We start from the raw sequence: 20298 nt of genomic DNA, 5'->3' as shown, positions 1-20298 counted from the left end.
AGGTGCCTTTGTTTATAATAAAAATATTATTCGCGAATCGTTACATTCGCAGGCATATGCAGCCCCTAACCCTCACTAATTGAAGGGGGTATAACAAGTCTAGTGTCACTGTCAGTCTTTCATCAATACAAAAACCAGGGTATGCAAATTAGGACAACTTTGCTTCAATATGTAGATTAATACCGTGCGGCATCAAAATGAATGATGTGACCAAATCATGTGCTAATGCGATGAATTGAGAAAGCTGGCAGAAGCAGTGCTACCACCAGAAAGGTTAGTCTGGAGCCCTATAAGGTGTGTTTGAGCAGGACGATCTGTTAACCGTGTTGCAGATTGACTCCTCAGCGACCGGAATTGGGGACCCCTTCTCAGTCCTGTGTGAATGTTACTGTTTGTAATATACTGTTTGTAATATAATAGCATGGGCTCATTTGACAGTAGTATACGTCACAATATACTTTTAGTGACAGATTGGGTCATTTACTGTTTCCATCCCTGTGCAATTCTGCCTTTATAATATACGGACTGTGGCAGCCGGAAAACCAAAATCAGTGCTTTGCCTTCTCTTCTCTTCAAAGCTGCACGTGAAACTGTCATTCGGTAGTCGGTACTTTATGATAAACAGCTTCCGGTGTATCCCACAAGTACGAAGGAGAATGCTCGCTATTACATTCAGTACTTGTTTCCGCACAAAGCCTCACACCCACCAGCGCATTAATGGCAGTTAAGCAGGTCAGTAAGTTACTCCCACATTTTTATTATCATTTGTTCCGGCGTAGCCCGGAAGGAGCTGCTGAGACTGCACGCGACCACCTCAGATAGAGATGACTTCCCATACTTTAATAATTAATTACAGCACTTAACCTCTAAATAGTCCCACATTAGATAGTCCTAGATGAGACCTAATCCTACACATCAGAGTATCTCTCAGTGCGCGCAATGAATGATTCGTCACGCTGTTACAGAATACTGGTTTCACAACCTTTGTTTACTCTACCTGCACCGTTCTGTGTGTGCTTTAAGGTCATGGGAACAAAAGCTGCTCATTGTCCCATGTACCTGCCTGAAAACTCCTGGTGACGGAGCTTTGGGATTGCTAGCTCCCACTTTGTGGAATGCATTGCCACTGTCAGGTGTGCGGACAGTGTAGAGCAGGGCTCACCAGCCTTTTTGAATCTGAGCGCTACTTCACGGGTACTGAGCCATACGAAGGGCTGCCAGTTGGAAACGCCCTCCTAAACTCATCCAAACTTCATGTATGATAAACATGTTTTAAATGCTTTTTTATTGTCATCTTTAAATCTATATAAATGCAAATGTGGTTAAAGAAGAATAGCAACAGGATAAAATAAAATTTTAGAGGCTGCTCAATGGTGAGTTGTGCTATTTTTAGAACAGGTCCTCCGGTGACTCATGTGGTCCTTGGGGGCATCCTGGTGCCCACGGGCACCATGTTGGTGAGCCCTGGTGTAGAGGATTTTAAAAAGCGACTCAAGACATTTTTGTCACGGGGACTTGGTCTGAAGCCGGACATTGATGGAAGGTGCTGGAGGAACCATATTTGTGTCCAACTAACCAGGCACTTATTTGGCTACCGACAGGATCCCCAACATAAAATCACATAATATATAAACCGATTCCTGTCCCTGTCCTCTCCTTCTTTACAGCCACCCCTCTCACGCCCATCGCAGGTGTGCCGTAGTTTCCCTTCCCAATGTCTAATTATTACTCGCTTAGCAGCTGCCAGCCTCTTCTGTTCACTATTCTACAATATACTGGCTACAGGAGGGTCAATTGTGATTTATTAATAAATATCAAAATATAAATAGCTTAAGTTTATGCCATGCCACTGTCCAAAGGCCCTATTTTCACTTGGTTTTAAAATGTGTCTTGGGTGATCAGATTTTAAGTAGACAACCGAGACACATCGCTGTTTACACCTGTGTCTAACTTCTGTCTCTTAGGTGTCCAGCTGTCCACTTGTGTTCAGATTTTGTTACTGTTGCACGCATAGTTATCGATACTTTCTTGTCGGGGATGCATTAGCGTTTACACTACAAAAGATATGCGGTCGAATGTGGTCGCAGACCACCTCAGCAAGTGGTTTGAGTGATCAGATCACAATGCATCTTGGTGGTTGTTTACACTTGTTTTTAGCGCTGTCTATTTGCAATCCGAGTGCCCAAGATGCATTTTAGAACCAAGCGCAAACAGGCCCCAAGTCTCACGTTAAAGCGACTTTAAGGTTACTTTTGGTAGACTGTAAGACTGAATGTTCTGGAAAGCATGACGTGTTTGAACAATAGATATCTAGAATTACACATCATCAGGAAGGGAGTGCCGATACTTGGAGTTAGTTTAGATGTTTTCCTGTGGTTTTTTTTGGGAGCTTCTTACAAATGAAATAATGTTTAACCTGAACTTAAATATGCTGAGGTGTTTATTTTAAAAATGAAAGAAAAATATAATTGCAATAGAAAGAACAGACACCATAATATTAGATAGACATCTCTGATAATTCATATAAACATCAAAACAATCAAGGAAGAAGAGTCTATCATTTTATACAGCTGTGCCCATCCGCACAGGGGAAAGCGTCCCTGTGGAGGGGAGGGGTAAATGTCGCTCGGGGATTCCCTAGGAGAGAAAGGAGATCGGTTAGCAGAGGGGTGAGAGCTGTACCACCCACAGGGAGGCGTGCAACAAGGCTGAGAAAAAGGGGCTTTTGACAGGAGACCCATTTTGAATTCCACTGGTGAGCAGATTGTGTGGGGTGTTCGGATTGGTTTGGCCTGTCACCACCTGTGTGATCACAGCATTTCTCGTTAGCAATCCTGCGTCATCGACTGAACAGACTAATCGGCAGCATTAGGGGGTGATGCTGTGTGGCTCAAGCTACATTCACTCAGCCACAGTCTTTTCATTGAGCCGTGCCTCTGTTTCATATAAGATAGGGGCTAAAGAGTAGAAGTAAAATTTACCGACTAGGCTGGGTGAGGTTGTGGAGGTAAAACTTCTTGCTGGCTGACTTTACCGCCACTGAATACTGGAACAGCAGATTTCCGGGCCATTCGCGGGACTGCCCCTGGTGCTGGGGGAGGTCCATGGCGTTAATGTGAATGGTGCCTTATGCTTTGGTACAGCTGTTCATCCTACCTATCAGTGGAATGTTGTTCTGCAAGCGTCCATGAGATTTGCTGCCATTGCAGGTATAAGTGCTGAGGTCAGACGTGGTCAGGTTGAAGCTGGTGATGTTCAGCTGGGTGGTGTCACTGTTGATCTGATCCGGCCCTCCGTTTGGTGTGTCGTGATCCAGCACCACATTCACTGAAGGTAGGAAGCCTTTTGACACACGTGGTTAAATTACACACGGTTGACTAACGCTAAAAGACTTAAGTGCAAACAATGTGGGGATTAACTTCATCTGCGCTCACACACATACTCAACCTAAACTGTAATAGTACACAAAGGATGTGAGCATAAAAGTGCATAGATCGCAGTGGTATTTACTAGATCTGCTGGTTTGATTCGTCCGAAGAGTGTTGAATAATTGTGTATAACCACACAGGAAGTGCCAAGCAATTGAATCACAACTGTAAATCAACGCACTTTATAATTCCTAATTCTAACTAACATTGCTGAAAATTCCAGATGTAGTACGGAAGCGTATTGCATTCATCTGGGAAAAAAAAAATTCTTTTTCTGTTTTTCTGAATTAATGAGATAACCATCCTGTTTTTCATGATGCATGATCTATGTAGTTTAATCCGGTTTAATTTCTATAGATGTATTACCATTAGTCTGTTATCTTTGCACAGGTACCTATTGCAACCTGCTTGACATTGCAGTGCTTCTCCCGGATCAGTTGAATCAGTATTGCATGCTTCATGGACAAATGCTGATGTATCTGAAATGCGTTCAGTCCGACTCGTATGTGACCCATCACCACGAAATGAGTCTTATGGGTGCAGTTCTACCAGTGCGACTTAAGACTCATTTCGTGGCGACGGGTCACATATGATTTCACATGCCATGGGTTTGGACCTGGATTCTGATCCCAGTGCTGCCGAAGGCGATTCCGGAGCCTGAGCTGTACTCTATGAGGATCCAGTATTTGCAGCAATCGCCTGACATGGTTTTGGGTCACAACATGGTCGGCCTGAATGCTTTTCACAGGCGTCAGCTTATTTCCGCGAAGCATGACTTACTGCATCTGCTGCTCTAGGAGAAGCACGGCAATGTCAAGCAAGTCGCAGTGACCTGTACGGCTGAACAAACCCGAAGTCCGGGGCTGCCACTGCATAAAGTTAACAAACCAATGATAATACAACAACAACAACAACAAATGTATTTTTGTATAGCGCATTAACACAACATTACATCATCTCAAAGCGCTTTACAGCATCCGCACCCAAAGCCCCCAGTGAGTAAGCCAAAGGCAACAGTGGCAAGGAAAAACTCCCAAGAAGGAAGAAACCTTGGGAGGGACCAGACTCAAAGGGGGAGCCCATCCTCCAGGGGCCGGCAGGGAGAGTCAAATAAGAGTCAAGTCACATTGTCCCAATCATAAGATTTGGGAAATAACTGGAAAGCAGGGAAGATGACAAGCCAATGGCAAATGACAATACCATCCATACTACTTAAAAACATTAATATTTCCCAACGTCTCAAATCAATTAATTCAGAAAAACAGAAAAGTATCACTTTTAAAAACAAGATGGTTATCTCATTATTTCAGAAAAACATTAAATATTGCTTGTAAATACAGGATGATTATATTGATTTGGAACAACAACTAATTTTTATTTTTCCAGTTGAATGTATACGCTTCTGTGATGTAGAACACAATTTTAAAATGACAGAAACTGTAAAAAAAACAAAAAAAAAAAACAAAGAAATTGCTAAAAATCACTTAGATGACAACGCTTCAGGCTGAGGAACAAGACCTGTGGTCAGTGATTTAATACCCGAAAGATTTAATGATGTAATGCCTTAGTCACAACCTACATTACAGTCCCATGTGACCTGCTGAAGAACAAGATAACGGGATAAACGGGAAGGTCTGGTTTTAATATAACAGCCATAATGCAGCTGAAAACCAAGAGCTACATAAAGCTAAACTGATAAAATAATGGCCAAATTTGTGTTTTTTTTTTTACATATAGGTCAATTAAATAGTATTGAAAAGGAGCCATCATTGAAATCAGAGCTTGCTATGTTTTGTTTCGTATGACTGAGCACAAATGATTTAGCATAACTTAACGTTTCTGTTTTAGCTTGTTCTGTCCTTTGCACCTGCACAAACTGAATGGTTAGACCATTTACCCCTGCTTATGGGACTTGTTCTTACACAAAACACATGCAGAGGAAATTGTAAAGATAAACCACTAGCAGCTTAGCTTGCCTTCAGCCAGCTCTTGGAACTACATGTACGCACGCCAAATCAGTCTATTTCGTAACAACAACTCATCAAAACAATCTGGAGCTGGAAGTTAACCATACCATCTTTTCTGTAGCCTTTAGAAATATATCACAATTATATAATTTGATAAATCAATAGCAACACACAAAATTATGCTTTCAATTCCAAGTTAAAACCTTACTTCTGATCCAATACATTGCAAAAGGTATCGAAGCATTCATGCTGGTTCCACCAGATTGTGTAAGATCCTCACACCACGAGCCATCAGAATCCTAAATGCATGGTCATGAATCTCTGCCTAACCTACACAACCTAACATGGTAGTTAGAAATCTTGGCGTTCTTGTCGATTCAGATCTATGCTTTGATGCTCACATAAGAAGTATTACTAGAACTGCATTTTATCATCTGCGGAAGCCAAGCTTCGTAAGATGCTCTCACTTAATGATGCAGAAAAACTAATACATGCCTTCGTAAGTTCCAGACTGGATTACTGTAATGCCCTCCTATCGGGTTGCCCGTCTGGATCCTTGCATAAACTTCAGATGGTACAGAATGCTGCAGCCAGAGTTCTAACAAACACTAAAAAATTTGATCATATTACACCGGTCTTATCCTCTCTTCATTGGCTGCCAGTTAAGTCTCGAATTGACTATAAAATACTGCTATTAACTTATAAAGCACTAAATGGCCTTGCCCCAGAATACCTTAGTGATCTGCTGACCACATACAACCCTCCACGCTTGCTTCGCTCTCAAGCCATGGGATATCTGTTAGTGCCTAGGGTAGAAAGAGCTACGGCAGGCTGCAGAGCTTTCTCCTACAAAGCTCCTCAGCTGTGGAATGGTCTTCCACCGGATGTGGGGGTTTCAGGTTCACTCTCAATATTCAAGTCCAGACTAAAAACACACCTGTTTAGTTTAGCGTATAGGGACACTAGTTCTAGCCCTAGCTAACTCTTCACTCCCAGTCAGACCTGTAGTGTGAGGTGTAGAGCTGGGTGGGGATCGGTGCCATTGGCTTTGGATGAACTGGATTGTCAGTGCTGTCACTCTAGCTTCGCAATCTCTTGTGGAACTGGAGTGCTGACATTTCAGGGACTCCCCATGCCTGCATTCCCACTTGCCTCTCCCTCCTACTGATGCTGCCATAGCCATATCTGCCGGAGCTTGCAGATTGCACTTCATATTGTACTCACCTAGCTTTTAGCACTGCCAATAGCCTCCTCTACTATGCCTAATTGTACATTTTAATTCCCCTACTCCTCCTGGGGGGTGATGCCTGGAGACCTCAATCTATCAAGATATCCAGCACACCCGGCCACATGTGACGTCGCCACCACCAGTGACGTCCCTGCATCCAGCTCGCCGTTCTGATCTTCCATGTATGACCCGCTGCCTCACCTCTGGTTGCCTGGCAATTGGAAGAAGACTCGGCTTCGGCATTGGCTTATCATCTTCCTTGCTCTCCAGTTATTTCCCAAATCTTATTGGGGAAAATGTGACTTGGCCCATCTCTGGCACTTAACCATCTCTCTATTTGACTCTCCCTGCCGGCCCCTGGAGGATGGGCTTCCCCTTTGAGTCTGGTCCCTCCCAAGGTTTCTTCCTTCTAGGGAGTTTTTCCTTGCCACTGTCGCCTATGGCTTACGCTTAATTGGCACCTGCATTTGGCACCTGCATTTGACTTATAACTCTCAACCAATGCTGCTATAGCCTCCTTATTGTCATGGAACTGTGGGGGCAGAGCAGGAACTGAGAAGCAGAAGTCCAGGGAGTTCAGGAAATGAGGGTTATATTTGGGGAGAATACATCCACAAACAAAAACTAAACAAAGGACTGACGTCAATGACCAAACTGGGGAAAATAAACCTAAGACTTAAATACATTGAACTAATGACAGCAACAAGAAACAGCTGATCACATGGGGATTCCACACGAGGCTAATGAGGGGGCGTGGGACACGTGTGGGCAGGACACTTATGTGCAATAATTTGATACCCTGGACACCGCTAAGTGGCCCTCTGTCACACTATGCTGGTCATTTAATCTTATATTTATATTCATATACAGAAATATAGGCTTAATCATTCTCGCCTTTCTCCAGGTGGTGTGGCGTTCAAAAGGCTGAGCAATCACCTTGTCCCTATATTTTAAGATAAGATAAGATAATCCTTTATTAGTCACACAAGTGGGAAATTTGCATAGTCACGACAGAAAGTGGACAGTACAAGAATAGAGCAGCAAAAATTAACAACAATATGATAAAAACTATATATGTACAAGTGGGAATATATAAATATAAATATATATACAACACTGGGTGTCTGTCCTTCGCAGTATGGTTGTAATACTTTATTGGGTGTCCACAAATCCTGCTAAGGCTTTGATGGGTGGAAGAGTTCTTGTCCTCTTGGATGCATTTGTGCTGGATGTGTATTCAGGCACTGTTTGGTGTTGGGAGTGTATAGTATGGTCTTGTATGCTTGGGCATAAATGGGCAAAGATACATCAAGAAGTATCTTGTTACAAATTACAAATACTTGCTCATCAAATGTAACAATAAAATACAAAATACTGGCGTTAGAAAATGTATTTAATTAAAGTACAAGGTATCTGTAATGAAATAGAAAATACAAAACTACACAAAATAGGAACTACACGGCGAATACGGGTACCTTTACAGCCCTAGTAATGTGTAATACTTACAAAATATACAGTTTGTCCTAACTTTAAACAGAATAATAATTATGCTATTTACATGTGTTATAGTGTTAATTGTTAAATGAAAAATGACGTTTTAAACATTTACTAACGTGATGAAAGCTCACCAGTCTGCACCTGATTGGCGTTATAGGGTTTTCGCGATTCCATCTTCTAGAACCGCGACATATCATAAATGTTGGTATGGCGATATCAATCTCGGATTTAGAACCATTATACTCTTAATTTATACCCAGCGTTTCACATAGAATTATAGTGGCGGTGGCTGACAGGGTGCCGGTATGTACGTGCAAGGAGGCATACCAAAGCTTTCTTAAATTACATAATGCGTGAATTTCCCGCTTTGTCTTATAGTAAGATACCGAAAGCAGAAACTTAAAGAAGAATCTGAAAAAAATTAAGCCAGCGGCTGTGACGCATATAATTGTGACATCCGTGAGGCACACCCCGGCCGGTCGTAATTTGCATATTTCCCATTGTGCAGCGCGGCTTGTGCAAATAGCCCGCCTACGTCATTTATGTAAATAATGTGCCGTGTGTAACGTGAGCTGTAATTATTTCGTTTAATTTTTAACTGTTTGTTAAACTGCCCACCGTGTACGGTTCCTCTTGCTTGTAAAGGGACTTCTCTTTCTCTGTCATGAAGTCCACCTTACGTAGATGCTATTTATTCTGTGTCTGTCTAAGTGGGCAAGTTTCGTTTGCGTCTGCGCAATACCGAGTCCTGCTAAGGGCTCGGTATTGCGATATTGGAAGAGCGGTCAATGAAACCTTACTTTCAGAACTGAATCTCGACTGTGAGCCTCTTTGCAGTATGTCTGGGTCCGGCAGATACCACAATATGCAAAGTCAAGTTCCTCGGTCGTTTTTCGCTTTTACACAGGCTCAGCGACTATTAAACGCATACATTTAGCTGATATAAATTAGTTTATCCTTAGGAACAAAAGTAGCTAGCATGATTTATCGCTAATTAAGTCTTACATAGGCCTATATGACAAATCACAAGATACCACTGCCTGAGTATTTCTGTTGAAATGAACTAGTAAACTAGAGCACAGGACTGCTGCTTACTAATTGCTCTCTCTTTCTGTCCAATAATCAGGGATGGACATAACTCGTACGCAAGAACTCATTCACTTTTAAAAACGAAACGTGCGACAATCGATTGCGGTATCAGTGTAAATGCGTATTATGTGCTTTTACGCTGATATGAAAACAAAATGTAATGCATTTCAATCTTTGTTGTTCAATATTCTACTACATACTTTACGTTAAGGAAATTTGCATCAAGCACCAAAATGGCTTCTTTGCTTTGATTACTGGTCATGGGAAAACGAAGTTCACAACGAGCAAGTTGGGGCCAACAAAGCTGCTCCTGAGAGCAGTAACAATGCATTATTTCTACAGGTGTGTCTCTTTTGTGCTGTGGCCATCTTCTCTTGAAAGTGTCTGCAGCTCTGTGTATGTTTGTGACAGAATTAATAGCAGATAGTCTCTTTACTGGAACTGGTGTGTAATCGACTATGTTAACGGGTTCTGTCTCCGTTTCTGTCTGACCTGCACTGCTCAAAGTGTTTGCTACCATCACGTCGTGACCTGGGACATACAGTAGCCGTGTAAAGTCGGGACGCGCCAAGTCACCTACGAAGATGAGCGAGAGTGATATAGTGTCGCATCACATGACCCGGCCACCTGACCGAAACACAGTGGAAATGGGTTCGGAGTTTGACCAGAGAAGTGAAGGAAAAGCAGCTAATGAATGCACAGCATATATGTAGGATCTCTTTCAGGACAGCTGGAAAAGCTTCCCAGGAGACCACCTCTTGGCACTGGCATAGTGGAGACAGCAGGGCCCCCCAGTCCCTGGTACAATTGGGGTTAAGGGCCCCAACAGGTTGGTGTGTCCAAACTTTTGACTGCTATTGTAAGTGACATTATCATACTCCTGACAGCATTCATCAGTGGAGATTTGACAATATCCTTCAGTGGCTAGCGATCCGTTTGACCATTAATAGGTCATAAGTATACCGATGGAATTCGTCCATACCAAAGAATATTGGCAGGCACTCCTTCTCCAGTTTGATTGAGTGCTCCGCTCCCATCTGTTACGGGTTTGCCTTGTTGTGTTAATGCCGCTCCTAGACCAGTTTCCCTAGCATTGCTCGGCAGCATCAGCTCTTCCTCAGGGCTATAGTACTTTACGACTGAAGATATGTCACCCTGCCATCATGGATGTCTGCACTTCAAATGTGAAGGTGGAGGCCAGTGGAACAGCACAGTGTGGGAGCTAAATATCTGAAAGAGGCTGCAGAAATTTAATACTAAGAACCAGGAAGCCTTAGCGTGTCATATAAAGGTAGTTTATAAAGACAAGCTCTCTGATAACCATTCTACAGACTACACCTGCCACGTCGCCTACTTTAAATGCTGTTGTGTTGATCAGGGTGCAGTGAACCAAAGTATTGTCTTTCAAAACATGGTGTAACATCATGATGAAAATGCTGACACCGTATCCACTGTATATTCGAAGGATGTTCAGATCAATGTTGAAATATTGATTCTTTTTCATTTTGAAAATGTATATTGGTATAGAGATTAATATCCCTCAAACAATACTAGCATTGGATTGAATCGAAATATGGGTTTATTTGTTTATGGAAGAAACGTATCAAGTTTTATCCTTTTGCCAAAAAGCCTGGATTTCCTCTTTTTCCCCTTTCAAGGATTTTTTTTTTACCTTATTTTAAAGTATTTAACTTTTCACTGTATCTCTCATTACCTGTATTCACTGCCCATACTCTCATCTGCCTATGAGATATACGCACACACACACATTCATGATAGGCACTTAACTCACAGACCACGTTATTATAAGGTCCTTGGCTTCAGTAAACAACATGGTCAGTCATACTTCTATTGTAGTGAACATCGAAATGAGACAACGGCACGTTCTGGTGTCATTATTTTGTTGATAGAAACAATTATCTGTGAAATACGTCGATTCAGTTTTCAGCACGAGGCAACTCATGCTCAGCTCTCCTCTCACAGATTCTAAATATTAAGGAAAATGCCGCGTACTCCATAAATAGGAGACTTGAAGTACATAGCGTACTATCGCCATCTGCTGACCGTTTTCAATCTGCAAGCGGAAATCCAGTAGTTAAAGGAAGTTCATTTCAATTTACAGAACCGATTCTATAAAGCTATCTGTTTAACTTGAACGTTAGTTCCTATTTGTCGGTATGTGCATATGCTACGGCGAATCCTGGTTACAGTCCATCATAATCGGCGATCTGGAAACATTTTGGTTTGATAATAAATTACACCAATACTGGAGAGAGTTCTTGATAAAACCAAGACTGTCCGTCGGTGTTATACCGAATTGAATTATGTTGCCGAGATGACGTCATTCATGTGTGTACGACCAGACCGGAGCAAGGCAGAAACAGCCTCTCAAGTCTCCCCGTGGCATTTAAGCAAATTTAACTACAGATAAGCGACCATACTTGGTAATAGAGAACAAGGGATTTAGTTCATTATTATTTTAATATTATACTTTCTTTTCTTTTTTTACAAATACAATAAAAATTAGCGTGTCTTCATACATTCAAACATTGACGAACGCATTGCCTCTTTTTAAACTTTTCCTAATTGTTTTTGCGGTTTTAATAATCTCAGAACAAATTCTGTTTTCCCTGCTGTATAGAAATTGCATCGAACTGTAAATGCAAAATCCAGGTTTGTATTGAACCTTGAATTTTGTATACCTTTATATCCCAGTACTAAATATGAAAAACGGTGAAAATGGCTTTTACACATCCACTTCCTCTTCCCTTTCTCGTTACATGGAAAGCGGTACCGAAGAACGTTTGGTAAGTCTCAACTTGTTTAGAAACCTATTGTCTTGCTGACGTAAGAATTCCATTTCCATTTTATACTTATTCTTACATTTACATTAACTTTGTTTTTGCCATTTCAGATTTTATCATGTAGAAAAAAAACAGCATAATCCAATACGTTAATCATACTTTAATACTCACGTGAGTTCAAATAATAACAATTATACTTCCACTTAAAAAACACCATTACCGCCACCTATCATTTTCATAAGTTGACTCCTGATTTAGTCAGAAATCACAAATAGAATTATTGGATTGAATAATGACCAGTGTTAATGCACTTTCTGGAAAGGATGACATGTTTGAAGAATACATTTCTAGAGTTTCAAGAAGGCAAAACCGATACTTAGAAGTGGTATATTTTTTTACAAATCAAACAATAGACTTAAATGATACTTAATGTTGAGGTGTTTATTTATAAAATGTAGTAATACAAATCATTACAATAGAAAGAAAGCCATAATACTAGATATACATTTCTGTCAATATAAAAACATCAAAATATCAGCGCAAGAATTTTTCCTTCTTTAGACAGTCGTGGCTGTCCGCATAGGGGAAAGCGTCCCTGTGGAGGGGAGGGGCAAATGTCGCTCGGGGATTCCCTGTGAGAGAAAGGAGATCGGTCAGCACAGGGGTGAGAGCTGTACCACCCACAGGGAGGCGTGCAACAAGGCTGAGAAAAAGGGGCTTTTCCTCACATAAATACCTTGGAGTTTTTGACAGGAGACCCATTTTGAATTCCTCCGGTTAGCAGATTGTGTGGGGTGTTCGGATTGGCTTGGCCTGTCACTTCCTGTGTGATCAAAGCATTTCTCGTTAGTGATCCTGCGTTATCGGCTGAACAGACTGATCGGCACCATTAGGGGGCGATGTTGAGTGATTCAAGATACATTCAGTCAGATGTAGCCTTTTTATTGAGCCGTGCCTCAGTTCAATGTTATAATGAAGCTTCATTTGCAGAAGTACTGGCATTTGTAGTGCTTCTTTGTGCGTAACCCATCTTGTTCTTTTTCTGATACACACACACACACACACACACACACACACACACACACACACACACACACACACACACGAGTTAAGAGAAAAGACTGGAGTCTAAGTACAGGGTTAGCCATTAATGTGGCAGTCCTGGAGCGTTTTGAGAGAATCAAGAGCCCAAAGTAGTTGTGACTATTGTACCAAGGATGGGATTCATACTGGCAGCCTTCAGATCACAGGCACAGAGGTTTACCCTGCTAAGCTACAACTGCCCCCCAGCAATAATAAATAATAAAATGTATAGCTTGCAAGCTTGCATTGAAAGTCTATTCAAATGTACTTTTCTGATCTGCTTTTAAATAAATACTGTCATCACTCAGGCAGTAATATTACTGTAGCCATTGTGGCCATTTGTGAAGCAAGGAAATTAAAGCATTTAATGTTCTAATTTATCAGTTTAACAGGAAAGGAGTACAGATTACCTTCTCAGAAGCCCTGGGAGGAGGATTCGTGTGCCGTCGGCCTAAAAAAAAAGGAACAAACCGCTCTCAGTAGTTGGAGTTGGGGTCAACTATGAGAAACAAGATGAGGAGGCCCCAGCATTACGTTAAAAAAGACTCACGTCTCCGTCTGCAGCAGACGACACAGAGGATGATGAGAGCGATGATGATGAGGAGGAGGAGGAAACCGCAGGGGATTCCGATAGCGAGGCCCAGGATGGCCGCCTTGCTCAGTCCCTGGCCTGGAACAGGAAGCGAATAAGACTTTGAGATAATATATCATATCATACGAGAATCTTCAATCTCGTTCCTGACCATTAACAGATTTAACAGCATCTTGGAAAAATATCTGCTGCCGAATTGGGCAAGGGAGTATGTGGGCATTTAGGCAGGACAACACGGGAATGCCATTATTTACTGGACCTAAATAAGCCTAATTTACTGGGGATAACTGGTTTAGAATAAACACCCATTCCCATTAAGGACTTTGCATTGGCTGAATCACCGTCCTCAGACTGAAAGTCCCACCTGGTCCGACACTGTAGTTTTGTGAAGGCGGCCCGATGACACTGCCTGCCAAGGGGACGACTTGGAATAAGTAGTTGGAGTTGGGGTCAAGCCCAGAGATCTGTGTGCTCCGGGCGCTGCTTGGCATCACCGCTATGGTTCGGAAACCTCCTGTGTCTCGTTTTCTACGCCGATTCGTTCCATTGCTGGACTGGAGAGCAGGTCCCTCCATCTGGATATTAAAGCCTTTTCACAGAGGGGTGGAAATAGTGACTGAGCAATAGAACACATGTCCTGTGCATTTATGACATTGATATTCAACAAGCCATTTTACACCCAATTAGATTATTAGAATTACTTATAATAAGTCATTCTCTTCTTTATGCATATTTTCATCAGTCCCATTTGATTCTGACATTGCCATTTCTTCCTGTTGGATTACCTGTGAAGACAGAGGTGCGGGGGACATTCCAAGTGAGCGTTACCATGGTGCCTGCTGCATTGGGGATAATGCTGGAATTTGAGATTGTGGGGCCTGTAGGGAGGAGAGCAGCAGTTAAGGAGAAGATCCTGCTCCTGGTGCTGGAGGAGGCCACCAGAATCACGATGAAAGCTGCATTACACTCGTGCTACAGATCGTCTTCCTACCTGTCAGCTGAATGCTGTTCTGTAGAGATCCAAAAGGGTTGCTGAGCTTGCAGGTGTAGTTGCTGAGGTTAGACGTGGTCAGGTTGAAGCTGGTGATGTTCAGCTGCGTGGTGTCACTGCTGATCTGATACTGCCCTCCGTTTGACAGGACCTGAGAGCCTTTGGACCAGGTGATGCTGGCTGCTGGCACAGACCCGAGGGCACAGGTGATGGTGACCAGCAGGTTCCCATTGCTCACCGTGCTGGAGACCGTAGGCGCAACGCCTTGAGGGGCTTCTACAGTGAGCAGAACATTACTGTGTGTCAAACAGGGTACAGATACTCTCTGAAGCAACAAACCACCAACATACAGATGTACTTCCTTTAGTCTTTTGTTATAATTTAGCTGCATCCTTCATTCTTATGGACAGACTCATATTCCTAGTAGCTGCACAACGTACAGTGTCAGTACCAACACTGCAGCTATGCGCATGCAACTGTCATTTCACATGATGTGTGGTAGTCAGCTGGGCGGAGAACAGGGTTGGGTGGTATATTATTTTTTTATACCGTCATACCATCTAGACATTATACCATATGGTATTTTGGCAGTATTTTCAGCAGCAATGCTACTGTGGTATTTTGAAATCTTGGCAATAAATATCCTGAGCAGTGGTGCCCCCCCCCCCCATATTACTGTAATACTGCCCAATACCTGCTTGGTCATCAACTAGCAGAGTTAACTAAGCCTCTGTAGCTCTGCATTTTGGAACATACGATCGTTTAACTGTATTTTAATCCTTACTTAATTAACTGCCACTACCTGCCCATGGTAGCAAGAGGGATGGATGGATGTACAATTCTCTATGCTACACTCCATGCTTACATTCCTGCCGACCATGTACTTACCAGCTGTCACGCTGCAGTTTTGCGTGATGTTGATCTGCTTGGCAACACAAAAAATTGGCCTTCCATTGAGATTTTGACTTGCTGGGACTACAAGGCTTAAGCTCCCACTCATAGTGAGGGTCTGGTTCAGATTTGGGAAGGACAGCATTGAAATGGCGTCTCCTGGCGTCTGACAGGTGTAATTCAGATTTGTATTTGCGCTCTGAATCAAGCACACGGGTTGGGCTGTAGAGGAAGAAGAAGAAAATCTCAGAAATACTCACTAGGACACAGGGTTATATAACTCTTATTCAGTCCATTTACTCATGCTTTGATTAGGTGAGGTAATAAACTGGATCCAATTAACGGGCAAGGAAAAATGTGGCAGAGCGAATTTCTGCACTTTGAATGTGAAGCTGTGCACCATTAGTAGAGCACTGTGCAGAAGCCAAATACAGAAGGTCCTCTACCTATGATGGGGTTATGCTCCGACGAACTCATTGCAAGGTCAAAATATTCCGAACATGAAATCATAGGACACACTTGGGGGGGGGGGGGGGTTAGGAAATATGATGGGCTTCCGAAAAAATACTACTATAAATACTACTATCATATTTATGCTCACAATCACTAGAGACAGTGGATGCATGGCTGTGTGGATGCTGCTGTCCCCTAGCAACAGTGTGAAATAGTGCACTGGGTATCGCCTGGCAACAGATCAAAATTCGAAACTTGGCGACTACTGTGACCGTGCAAGTTGAGGTATCATAGGTCAAATCATCATAAAGCAAGTAGCATCTGTATCTGAGAGGCTGCAGAAGGAGCCCAGAAGGCCTCTCTGTGTCCCATAAAGGCAGCTAGAACAAGGTTCTACAGCTGGCGGATTCTTACAGACTACACCTGCCGCATCACCCAGCATAGATACCTTTGCGTTGATTAGGGTGCAGTGAACGAAAATATGTCTTTCAAAACATGGTGTAACAGCATGACGACAGCGCTGGCATCGTGCCCACAGTACACACCAGCCGCGTCCTGTGCTGCCTGGGATGGGCTCCAGCCCAACAACCAGAATAAGCTGTTTGGAAGATAGGTGTCTGCTTTTGGAGGGCAAGTATTTAGTATACTTTTGCCAAGAAGCCTTCCTTTCCTCCTCTTTCCCCCCCACTTCAGTGACTTTCCTCTTTTTAAAGTATTTCAGTCTCGCTATATCCTTCCCTAACTACATTCTGTGCCATTACTCTCATCTGCCTGGTCCAGTGTTTTAACCTATATAGGCAGTTTTGTTTTGTATATACACACACAACCACAGACGTTACAGGTGGAAACATTCGGAAATCTAATACTGGAATCCCTTTTTAATGGTGGGTATTTACTGACCAGTTTCCTTGCAGTACGGATTTCAGGTTGTCAGGTAATTTCCATTAGTAATACATAACTAAAACGTGTTAAGGCAGCAGTTCGCTTGGTTAGCCGTGTGCAGCTGGAGAATGTCGCTCAAGGAATCGCAGTCTACTGATTTTTAGCCTTTTGTTCTTGGAAACCACTTAATTTTGGGATATTGAGCGATTTTTCACAATTACCAAAAGTAAACTCCCTTGACACAGCGAAACACAACAGCGGCGGAATGGATTTAAACACAGACTCGAGCAACCAATCGGCTAACATCGGCGTATTTACCAAAGACTTGGAGAGTGATACTGCCGGTCGCTGGTATAACAGCAGTCTTCGTGATGCTCACGGTGTAAGTGGCACTGTAATTCTTCTGCACGTTGCTGAAGACGAGCGATCCATTGGGCATCAGCGACACAACGCCCATATAATTAGGGGCGATGTCTGGGAGATTGGGGCTCATCCAGGTCACGATAGGCAACGCGCCCACAGACCACTGTATTATGGGACTCTGGGCTCCAGCGAAGGACACGTTCAGAATCACATTGCTACCAGCCTTGGCAATGACCGTAGGGGGGCTCTGGACTGTGAGACTGAGGGCGCAATCTGCAGATCCTACGTGGGATTCAGAAAAATTCCGTCAAGTTCTTAATAATTAAATGTAAGCTACATTCACTGCCAATAATAATAGACCTACCTAACAGGTAAAAAAAACTAGGCTTTCATATACTCACAAATTACTCAATAACATTTTAGTTTTAAACCTTCAAAATACTAAAAGCACTGAAAAAACGGTTTTTACCGTCGAATAAGTCCCCCAGTCCACATTTCATTTATATAGGCATTAACCGTTGTTTTATGTTAACAGAATACCAATACGCCAATCTTATGGAAGGAGAACAGTCTTAAGAGCTTCAATAACGAAAATACGGTGAGGGATTTTGTTTTATTTTATTTACCTGCAAACAGTAAAGTCGTAAAGACTCCCCAGCAAACGCGCCGAAGGGTTCTTCTGCGATCGACCGGCATCGCGCTTTTAAACTTCAGGTCTTTCTGATCGCCGAAACATCAGTTTATCTTCAGCTGAACTACCGACATCTTCACGCATATCTGCCTTACATACGTACAGTTTCCTAAGAATTTTATTTCAGGCGTGCGTGTTAAAGACCGCCCCGCCTCGCTCCACCCGGCGACGCCGAACTCACCTGGTTGCGCACATGACCTCTATACCGCAGTATGAGAGGCGTGCATGGGATCTGCCCATGCAGTGCTGTAAGAATCGCTAAACAACGGCTATGGTATCCTTAGTGAAAATTACCTTGTCTCCTTTATTGCAGGGCAGTAATAACATGGGTTCGTTTGGCACTAGATGTTTTGATCTTTGGTTCAGATATCAGTGATGCATTTGTAGCGATCTACGCAATCATGTAATGTTTCGCTGGTGATATACAGTAATACACGTGTTTCACTTGATGCCATTAGTCCAGCTTTGTTGCGTTCCTTCTGTTTTCTTTGAAACTAAGAGTGAGTCTGTCTTTCAGTCATCTTAGGTAAAAAAATTATTGATGTCTGTTCGGCTGGATGAAGGGTTTTAATATGAACAAATTCCAAGATATCCCAATAAATGAACGAGAATGATGCAATGCATGGGTGAGCGCCCGGTCCTGGGTTATTCCATACCTTGCACCCTCTGCACCCACGTATTGGTTAAAGCGGGGCATTTTCAGATGCATATCAATCAGGGACGGATTATGGGTTGTGTGGGCCCCTGGGCAAAACGTTCACGAGGCCCCCCCACCAGCACGACCACCACAATTCAAGGGCCTTTGGCAGCCAAACACCCTCCCTATAGGGTCAGGGGCCCTTGTAGGCAGAGGATCAAAGAATGTAGGCCCTCTAAAATAGACAAACGAAAATACATTGTTGATAAGCGTTGCAAATTGTTTTGGGCTAGGGGCCCCACGGGCCCCCTGCATCCCATGGGCCCCTGGGCAGCGGCCCCGCTGGCCCGGTCCGTAATCTGTCCCTGATATCAATGTTAATATATTGGATATACAGTGATCCCCCGGCTATCGCAAAAGTTACGTTCCAGAGCCATCCGCGATATAGAAAGACCATATATATTTTTTTATATAGTTTAAGCCATAAATACCTCTCCCACACGTTTTAAAAGCAATGTGAAAATCCACGATATAGAAAGGCCATATAACTAAGCATTTTTAAAAATAGTTTAAGCCTTAAAACATCCATCCCACACTGCCCTAAACACATGTAAACTTTGTAAACACACATGATATGTGGATGTCGGGCTAAGGATACAAGTAACATCATAATAATATGTAATGCGCATGCGATATATATATATATATATATTACACACACACACCGCAGAGAACTGTGATGCGTCGGGGAAAAATCCGCGATATACTGGGGAATCACTGCATCTTGCATTCTGTCACGCCAGTCGAATACTATGCAAAAATCATGCAGCCCGACTTAAGTAACCGGTACTACTGGCGTATGGGGTGAATTTAGTACTCGTTTATTATAAACAAGTTGCGTGTACGTATGTGGGCACATTCCGTAATAAAGCGTGCTTTGATAATATTAAAGTTTCGATCCATATCTAGGTTTCACTCGACTTGTGTGACTGGTTCCTTCCTTTCATCGTGAGCGGAGTTCAACAATTTTGCCCGCCAACGTTGATTTTCGTCAGTGGACTCCATTTTAAAATACTTCAGCATCACTCGACCTACCATTCATAAATGTGTCACATACCTAACATTGCAGTGTGTCAAGTGCCCGAGCTTCATACAGTCTAAACACACATAAGCAGTAATACATAAGCACCCCATTGTCTGATTTAGTCATTTTCTGCTCCCACAGCACAATTAGTCTGGGAGGGAGGGCAGCTGGTGCCAGTTGATATCTTTTCTAATGTTTTAAAGTTACAAAACTTGATGGTAGATATTTGTCCTGCACAATGAATGCCTGTGTACTTTACCACATGCGTAGAGGTAACAGGTGCTGTAAGCAAGATGTAGGCAGCCTCCACCCACCTCGACATGCTCCTACAAAAGGCCATTATTACTCCAGTCTCAAGAACCTGCCGGAGTGGGCAGGAGAACATGTGCTGGATGTAACAGAGCATGCAGAGGCGTGTTTGGGCTACTTGTTATTGTCACATCTGTCAACATCGCACAGCAGTCACAGCTGGGCAGTCGTTCCCCCAGTTAGAAAGCTGCTACCTCTTTATGTCACAGTTGGCCAAACACACTTACATAGTTTACATAGGAAAGAAAACCAGTTAAGCTTCCATCCTGAGAGGGGGAACTAATCCACAAGCATTTACTGTACACAACA

General features: G+C 42.8%; 1 protein-coding gene and 1 long non-coding RNA gene across 6 annotated transcripts in view; one reads left to right on the top strand and one right to left on the bottom strand.

Moving 5' to 3' along the window:
• LOC125749501 (V-set and immunoglobulin domain-containing protein 10-like) overlaps positions 1-18240 on the bottom strand; it is a 66424-nt gene extending 48184 nt beyond the window's left edge. Inside the window, exons 1-6 of one of the 3 annotated variants that reach the window (XM_049026821.1) lie at positions 17895-18235; positions 17224-17550; positions 15568-15792; positions 14680-14955; positions 14474-14566; positions 14053-14277 (exon numbers count right to left, since the gene is read on the bottom strand). In XM_049026821.1, coding sequence (XP_048882778.1) covers positions 14053-14277; positions 14474-14566; positions 14680-14955; positions 15568-15792; positions 17224-17550; positions 17895-17964 — 1216 coding nt within the window. In that variant the 5' untranslated portion in view covers positions 17965-18235. Of the gene's footprint in view, positions 1-14052; positions 14278-14473; positions 14567-14679; positions 14956-15567; positions 15793-17223; positions 17551-17894 lie in introns of all 3 variants that reach the window. The other 2 variants (XM_049026822.1, XM_049026823.1) reach the window with 2 other exon arrangements.
• On the top strand, positions 3245-14058 carry LOC125749508 (uncharacterized). Of its 3 annotated transcripts, XR_007399942.1 has the most exons (4): positions 3245-11653; positions 11851-11882; positions 11998-12016; positions 13481-14058. It is a non-coding gene; the product is annotated as an uncharacterized LOC125749508 (long non-coding RNA). The 3 variants fall into 3 exon arrangements; XR_007399941.1 differs by having other exon boundaries at positions 11851-12016; XR_007399939.1 differs by having other exon boundaries at positions 3245-11882.
• Positions 18241-20298: the final 2058 nt, after the last annotated feature.

Source organism: Brienomyrus brachyistius, chromosome 9 (genome assembly GCF_023856365.1).
Source record: "Brienomyrus brachyistius isolate T26 chromosome 9, BBRACH_0.4, whole genome shotgun sequence".
Taxonomy (NCBI): domain Eukaryota; kingdom Metazoa; phylum Chordata; class Actinopteri; order Osteoglossiformes; family Mormyridae; genus Brienomyrus; species Brienomyrus brachyistius.
This window is presented reverse-complemented; position numbering and strand designations above follow the sequence as displayed.